This window comes from Poecilia reticulata, linkage group LG16, assembly GCF_000633615.1.
Source record: "Poecilia reticulata strain Guanapo linkage group LG16, Guppy_female_1.0+MT, whole genome shotgun sequence".
NCBI lineage: Eukaryota > Metazoa > Chordata > Actinopteri > Cyprinodontiformes > Poeciliidae > Poecilia > Poecilia reticulata.
The window spans coordinates 13832338-13841124 of record NC_024346.1 but is presented as its reverse complement, the minus strand read 5'-3'; the positions used below and the strand labels follow the sequence as shown (position 1 = coordinate 13841124).

The 8787-nt window shown below is 34.7% G+C and overlaps 1 protein-coding gene across 1 annotated transcript in view; it reads right to left on the bottom strand.

The window, feature by feature from the left end:
- Positions 1-1134: 1134 nt before the first annotated feature.
- LOC103478121 (carcinoembryonic antigen-related cell adhesion molecule 5-like) overlaps positions 1135-8787 on the bottom strand; it is a 9055-nt gene continuing 1402 nt past the window's right edge. Inside the window, exons 3-5 of the mRNA XM_017309209.1 lie at positions 7724-8008; positions 2275-2550; positions 1135-1259 (exon numbers count right to left, since the gene is read on the bottom strand). Of these exons, the coding sequence (XP_017164698.1) occupies positions 1153-1259; positions 2275-2550; positions 7724-8008 (668 nt within the window). The 3' untranslated portion in view covers positions 1135-1152. The remainder of the gene's footprint in view (positions 1260-2274; positions 2551-7723; positions 8009-8787) is intronic.

The window sequence follows — 8787 nt, the reverse complement described above, 5'->3', positions numbered from 1 at the left end:
GACATTTTTTTAAGTAAATTTAGAAAAATATCTCATTAATTACTAATGGAAGCCATGACTGCAGTAAATAAACAACTTTTCACCAACAAACTTACTGTTGCTGCAAGTAAATGCAGAAAGTCAATGACTTGAAGAAATCTGCTGGTTTCCTTAGAAATATTTTTTTTAACTACTTTGAATAATTAATTGAGCTTGCTGTATTGTTTCATCACTAGGATTAATTGGGAAGCATGTGCAACTGAATTGAAAATATTTGAAATGTGACATGAAATGACATTTGTTGTGAAATAAACTGAATTGAATTACACTGAAAAGTGCAGATTTTCAAAATTTTCTAAATAGATACATGAAGGGTAATTTTCCTCAACTTTCACTGCTACTTCAGACTGTGAATATTTCTGCATATCTTTAAAACAACATGCTATGATACAGAAAAGACAAGAAATCTAAATCCAAACATGAAAGCTGTCATTCATTGTATTTTTGATCAAAAACGTTTTAAAATATTTTTAAGAAAAACTGCTTTTATTTTGACAGAGTATGTTCTTTCAGGTAAGCTCAAATATTTAAAATTCATCAAGGCAACCATAACATGCATTAATATAAAAATAATCTATGAAAATTTAATAGAATTGATCATTTTTACCTCATTGCTGTTTGCAGCATTAGCTCGTCTATTCCCATCTATGAAAAAGGATAAATTAAAGTAAACAAATGCTGAATTAATAAATATACATGCACAACTGTTACACACCTACATGTAGAAATATTTCTATTTGAAATTTTCCCCCGTTTTCTGTTGAGACAAAAAAAATGAAAATAGAATAAAGTAGATAAATATTTATAAATATTCAAGAAACACTATTGTCCTGTCCTGTTTTTTATAATAATTCTCAATTATATATAAAATAATGCAATTACAATCACAAAATTAATATTGTTTCATACCTGTAATTATCTTTAATTATTTAATAGGATACAAATGACAGTAAATACAGTCAAATCCAAGATTATAATTATAACTACAAAACAGCAGCAGTGCATTGACAAAATACAGAAAGCACATTTTTAAGGAATAATCTAAGCGTATCTTAACTGTAAATTATTAATAATAATAGAAGGCTGAGTTTTATTTTCAGAGCTTTTTTCCACTTACTTTTTTTTAAGTATGAAGTACACTCCAAGAACAATTAAAGAAACGCATATTACACAAGCAATTACAATCCCTGCAATGGCTCCAGGTGGTAATGGGTCTCTTTCTAAAAAGCAATAAAAAAACATGTTTACAATGCAAAATTGTCAAGTTACACAATGCCTTGACAAATGCAAGCAGGAAATAGACAAGAATGGTGCTAGGAAAACAAATATTTTTACTAATTAAGACAATGATTCAGATTCTTTTCTACTGTAGACTAACATAGAGAAAGAATTGGAGGCCATAAATAGCAGCACTGAAATAATTGCCACAATCAAACCTATTAGAAGGAATTATATTGGTAATGCTTGCAGGAGAGATGGAGATAGATAATATACTGTGGTTAGTTGTATCATAGACATCATCTAACATCTCCTCCACTGAACCAACCTACTTATTTAAGAACTTGTAACTTAACCTCTGTATGGAATAAATGACCCTTTTTAGTTTCCTACTGATCTGTGTATCAGTGCATAATGTCTACAGGTTTGTGAGCGCAAATGGGTGAATGTGTCTGTGTGTAAAGAACTTCGATAAGTAAGGATGACTGGAAATGCTCTTCATAAATTCATTGTTTACCATTTTAGATTACATAAAAAATTTTCTTGCCATTCCAATAGAGATAGATGACTGTTATAGACTTGCACTATTTGGATAATTTTCTTCTAAATAGACAAGGAACCAGTCAGAACTGATGGTTAGATGGAAATAACTCAATACAGGAAAATCCTGGAAAAACCTCCTAAATGTAGCAAAAGACTCGTCACTGGGGAACAGCTTCCATCAGGACAACAACTCTGTACATACAGCCAGAGCTACACTGTAAACATTTCGATGAAAGCATCGTCATCTAATAGAATGGCCTAGTCAAAGTCCAGAAACTAAATTCAATCTACTTTATTAAAATGTGGTCCTACAGGGTAGAGGGAGGTGTTGAAAACAATTACACATTTGAGACTTTTATCTGTAAAAGATTTTGAAAGCTGTTTCTCTTCTTCTTTATCAAAATGTGTATAGTGCGTATGTCACGGAAAGTACAAATAAAATATTTTAACGTTTGTGACAGTGATGTAGCTTACCTTCTGTAGAGGTACCCTCGATAGAGATAACTAAAATTTGAGATGTTTGATTTCTTGAGGTTCTGCTGTTAAAGGCCTGACAGCTGTAGTTTCCACTCTGATTCTTCTGAACATTGAGGAGTTCGAGCTGAGATCCAGAACCAGGCAGAACGTTTCCATTAAAGAACCACTGAAAAGTGGCATCAGGTCTGGAGTCAGATGAACAAGACAGACGGATGTTCAAACCTTCTGGATATTTCTGAGAAGGCGGTCCTAAGCTGACTTTTTCTGGCCCATCTGTAATAATAGAGAACAATTAATATTAACTAATTCAACACATTAACACAATAATCAGTTTTCTTTGTGTGGTGTTTGTCATTGAGACTAATATTACAAATGTGATAATGAAGCACATACTCAAAATGTATTGGATGAACAATGTCATTACTGACATGATTAACTGATAAAGTTTTATAAATATGACAGGCAGACTCTGTCTCGGCATTGGGAGTGACGTACTTCCTGCCGGCGGCAAAGCGTGCTGCTAGTTGTTTGAACCCAAACGATACTGTGAAGAAAATATCACATTTTCTACTTTAGTTTGATTAACTATTGAAGTGGAATGATTATTCTGATTTCTAAAAAATTTGCTTCTTATATTTGTCCAAATTATCTAGAAATAACAACAAAACAGCTATTAAGCTCCAGAATATTTGCTATTGTTTCCATTTCAAAAGAAGCTTATCATATACAGGTCTTTCTCAAAAAATTAGCATATTGTGATAAAGTTCTTTATTTTCCATAATGTAATGATAAAAATTAAACTGTCATATTTTGGATTCATTGCACACCAACTGAAATAGTTCAGGTCTTTTATTGTTTTAATACTGATGATTTTGGCATACAGCTCATGAAAACCCAAAATCCCCGTCTCAAAAAAATTACATATCATGAAAAGGTTCTCTGAATGAGCAGTTAACCTGATCATCTGAATCAACAAAGTAACTCTAAAAACCTGCAAAAGATTCCTGAGGCTTTGAAAAACTCCCAGCCTGGTTCATTACTCAAAACCAAAAGGCTGTCATTGACACCCTCAAGCAAGAGGGTAAGACACAGAAAGAAATTTCTGAATGGATAGGCTGTTCCGAGAGTGCTGTATCAAGGCACCTCAGTGGGAAGGAAAAAGTGTGGCAGAAACGCTGCACAATGAGAAGAGGTGGCCGGACCCTGAGGAAGATGGTGGAGAAGGACCGATTCCAGACCTTGTGGGGAAGCAGTGGACCGAGTCTGGAGTAGAAACATCCAGAGCCACCGTTCAGAGGCGTGTACAGGAAATGGGCTACAGATGCCGCATTCCCCAGGTCAAAGGTCAGGCCACTTTTGAACCAGAAACAGCGGCAGAAGCACCTGGCCTGGGCTACAGAGAAGCAGCATTAGACTGTTCCTCAGTGGTCCAAAGTACTTTTTTCAGATGAAAGCAAATTTTGCATGTCATTCGGAAATCAATGTGCCAGAGTCTGGAGGAAGACTGGGGAGAAGGAAATGCCAAAAGGCCAGAAGTCCAGTGTCAAGTACCCACAGTCAGTGATGGTCTGGGGAGCCATGTCAGCTGCTGGTGTTGGTCCACTGTGTTTTATAAAGGGCAGGGTCAATGCAGCAGCTATCAGGAGRTTTTGGAGCACTTCATGCTTCCATCTGCTGAAAAGCTCTATGGAGATGAAGATTTCATTTTTCAGCACATCCTGGCACCTGCTCACAGAGCCAAAACCACTGGTATTACCGACCATGGTATTACTGTGCTCAATTGGCCTGCCGACTCTCCTGACCTGAACCCCGTAGAGAATCTGTGGGATATTGTGAAGAGAAAATTGAGAGACGCCAGACCCAACACTCTGGATGAGCTTAAGGCCATTGAAGCATCCTGGGCTCCATAACCCCTCAGTAGTGCCAGAGACTGATTGCCACGCTGCATTGAAGGCTGCAAAAGGATTCCCGACCAAGTATTGAGTGCATAATTGAACATAATTATTTGAAGGTTAACTTTTTTGGTATTGGTATAATACACCCTGCATCTTACAGGGTAAAATGACGCGCAAAACTCTGAAACAGGAAAAGCGGGACATAAATCGGAGCGACGAACTAGATGTGAATTATGGCATAAAAACAGAGAATCCGACTGAATAGTGAAAAATCAACACATGATGTGAAACACATGACGATTAGGCGGCGCAGCAGGTAGTGAGTGAAAATTACTGATGGTCAATAAATGATAAAATAAATGTAGCAACAGGAAAGAAACTAAAGTGGACATAGCAATAAACCAAGAGAGGACAATCAAAGGAAACTAAATGGAAATGAATGAAGAACAAAATGCAAGAATAAACTAAGAAACTAAAGTAAACACAGAGGAATAAACTGGTATGGCAAGACCTTCTGATCAATAATTAATACAGAGAACTGTATGGCAAGAATAAACAGACACTATTTCCAGATAAAAGGTAAAATGATATTGCTGAAATGTCATGGGTTTACTGAAACCATATCTAGTACTGAGAATAAATATATCTTACAAACCAGTCCAAATTTCTGTCCAGTAAAACTATTAATCTATAAATTAATAGACAGGTCTATATAAAGATATAATCCCCGTTTCTGTCTCATATTTGTATGGCATTAAAAGGATCTTTAGTTTTTCCAATGAAAGCTCTGGTTTGCACAATAAATGCCATGTGGGTGAAGTTTTATGGATGATACTCTGATGTCCCATTCTCCTGAAGGCAGCACAGAGCTGCACCACCAGAAACTGACAAACACTGAAGAGAAGAAGAAGAGCTATGATTAATGTAGTTACAGTTCTATCCATGTTTTAATGTTGCAGAGCTCAGTCGGTTTGCAAATAGTTCAAAGTTTAAACTGGCATGTTGTTCATCTTTTATCTGGTCATTTTGTGGAATATTTAACAACTAGAAAATGGCAAAGAGTAAGAATATTTTTTCCACTCTGATTGGCTGCTGTTAGGCCTACAGATTTTAACTTGAATATTCATTGCATTTTTCATAGACACCTGTGAAAATAATTTCTATTCCCATGGCCTTTATGTTCTCTGGGAAATTATTTTTGATTATAAATACAGAAACAAGCATAAAAATTAAAACATCTACAATAGTGATAGTAATATTAATAATAAAATAATAGTCAGTGCAAAGTAGCCTGCAAATTCTTAGGTGGGGGGCGGTGAGGGACCTGGATAAAGGCTAGGGGGCGCTGGGCCGAAAAAGGTTGAGAAACACTGATGTAGATGAACAACTTTCAACTAACAGAGCTATTTTCCTAAATAGAAAAATTCAACTGCCTAATCATCATTCAACTAAAGGTGAATGATGCCTTTAATTTTAGGAAAACTATTGCAGAACTTAACACATTTTTATGAAAATGTCAACATTTGCCCAGAAATGTAAAGAAAAAAATCCTAAAACACATACTTAATTTATCATCAAGAAAAGTTGATTTGGGTGTTAGACACACTAATTATTTAGAAGGATATAGTAGTACATTTTTTAAAAATTGGAATAATGCTTAAAACTGTAATATTTCTTTACAGTAATTCCAGAATATGAAACTCATTTTATATGGAATCGCTTTTGTTTCTTTGATTAAGGCTTACAAATAAAAAGAATTGAAAAATTCAGTATCTCAGGAAACTAGAATGGTTTGAAAAAGATAATTATTGGAAACTCATGGTCTCACACCCAAATCAGCTTAACTCAAAGCACCTTAACCTGAACCTTTGAACTCTCTCTCACTCTGGGTCAGAAGGTTTTGAGCAGTGATCATACTCCCCCATCATCAAAACAAAATCTGGATGAAAAACTGATGCAATACTGGATGGAAATAAATCTTGTGATATTGCAGAAGCTTATTGAAAAAATGCTCCAGTGAATATGTGCTGTAATCAAAGTTAATGGCAATCCAAGGAAAAATTAGTGAGTGACCTTTAGTCCAACAAATTTAGTCCAATAAATTATATGGAAAGAAATTAGTTGTCAAGGCCCCATTTTTGAGCTTTTACAAAGATGTATGTCTTTTAAAAAAACATTTCTCCATGATGTTATATGTTAGGGGAAAAATGGACTGTCTACCTTAAATAACTACTACATGATAACTACAACAATATTTAAAATATTAATACATTTTTAAATAAAGGTATTGGACCTAAGATCACACAAGAGTGAAGCTTTTGAAAGGCTGAGTGGAACTGACTACCAACAACTCTGAAGTGCATGAACCAGAAAGGAAATGAGAATTAAATAAGTATAAAGTTACCCAAGAAGGTAACTTCATATACATTGAGCTTGGTCTGAAGTATACTAGCCATGTTCCTAACTAATTTTTTTCCTACACAGCCTTCAGAAAACATTGCCATATCTCTGCACCCTTCTTTCTGGTGTTGTCTCCTCACATTTCAGTTTGCAAATGTCTGACTGCAGGTTGTGGGGAAAGTTACCCGTTGAGCTCGTCATTCACGTTTTTATGCTTAAGAAGATACAATCCCCGTTTACTTTTCCAACTCGTCCTGCCTTCCACAGGATCAGATTCAGATCTGATTAGATTTCATCTTCTGGCAACTTTTTGAGATATTAATACATAGACCTCAGAAAATGAGTAATTTATCCAGCTGCATGGAAGAAAAAATTATTTCATATTTTGATCTCTATAAGAAGTTTGCCTCTGGTTCAGCATCAAAACAACTTGGTTGTAGAAGCTTAATGACTTCAACACCTTATCACTTCTTTACCTTACACAACTTTTTGTGCTGCATTAAAAAGTCTCACTAAATCTATAGAGCTTCAATGCATTGCACTTAAGTGAACAGATCTTAGTGATATGTGTATTGCCCAGTTATATCGTCATTAAATCTGTAACATATTGTGCAGTCCCTAGTAAGGAAGATGAATGAGTGAATTTTAGCTCCATCTTTCTACAGTGTGGGTTGCAGTGTTGACATTTTTGTCTTTTTATGTTACTAAAAGGGCAAAATGTGTCAGATTATGATGTAGCTACAATCATGGTGGCTACATGATTATTAATGTAGCCACCAATGAATAACAATTTGGGTATATATAGACCATGATCAAAAAGGTGATGAGATTAATGTCTGACCCTTTCTTATGATGTTCTTGTGATGGATCCACTTTTATTTATACATTGTCTGGACCATCTGATACTAGAAACAACAAAATGTAAAGAAAATGTAATTTTAAGTAACAATAAGAAATTACATATATTTTGATGGTGCAGATACAAATCTTAAAATAATTATGATAGCCTGATAAGAAGTATTAACTAGATTTCTAGATAAATATTTTCAAATAATATTGACATTACAGTTCAGTAACGTGAGATGGTAATTTGATCTCTGATGGCTACAGCATATTTAAACAGATGGTAAATGAGTAGATGAATAACTTACAATAAACAGAGATGTTTACTGGGTCACTGATGATGAAACTGACAGGATTAGACACACGACATGTGTATGATCCCTGGTCATATCTGGTCACATTGGCTATAGTCAGAGTGGAGTTTCTGTCTTTTTTGTTGATCTGAACTCTGTCACTGACTGYAACCTCAGAGCTGCTGTTCATCCAGAGGAAGTAGAGAGAAGATCCAGAGGAGGAGCAGGACAGACTGACTGAGCTGTTGAACTCAATCAAGTCGGCACTTAGTGGAGAGAGTCTGACATTGGACACTGGTTCTGTTGGAGGAAACAAAGTTATCATCAAATACAAGAGTCAACAATCTACAGTAATCATGAACCAATTCAGTACAAACCTTGACATGAGAGAAATTGTTAAATAAAAAAAACTAATGAATTTACATATTGTTCATGCTGAATACAGCCTTACTCCTCCTCAGTTAACATTTATGCTTTTTGCTTGAATTAAGTGCTTTATGTAATTTTCTGAATAGTTTTTAACAACAAATTTGATTACTTTTTAAATCAATTCTATATCTATATAAATCTGTGACAATGTTTAATGTCTACAGTTGTGAAAATGTTATTCTATGATATTTAACTCCCATTTTAAATCATCTTCCATAAAATCATGTCAGTTTTACTCTGCAACACTAATCAAAAAATATGACAGGTTAGAAACAAAGGATAGTAAACTAGTACATCTTACTATTGACAAGGAAAAATCTCTAACCAGGAAACTCTACCATGAAAGTTACAGGAAATATTTACTCTGTTCCCTCTCACTTACTCTTCTCAAGACACTTTTTAGACACATCAACAGAAAACCTTTTTTTTAATCAAAACTGCTTGACAAACATAAGTTTGAACTCATGCAGCTCAAAGCTATGTCTAAGTAACAACACAACTGACAAGTTTCTGAGCCTTTCTGAAAGGTTTCTCATTTTATTTTGACCAATGTCATTTTAAATGCTCTGAAGGAAACCTGATTTGTAGCAGACCATTCCACTAATTTCTTAATTCTTACTCCCACAAAATACATTTAAAATAGTTCAGAG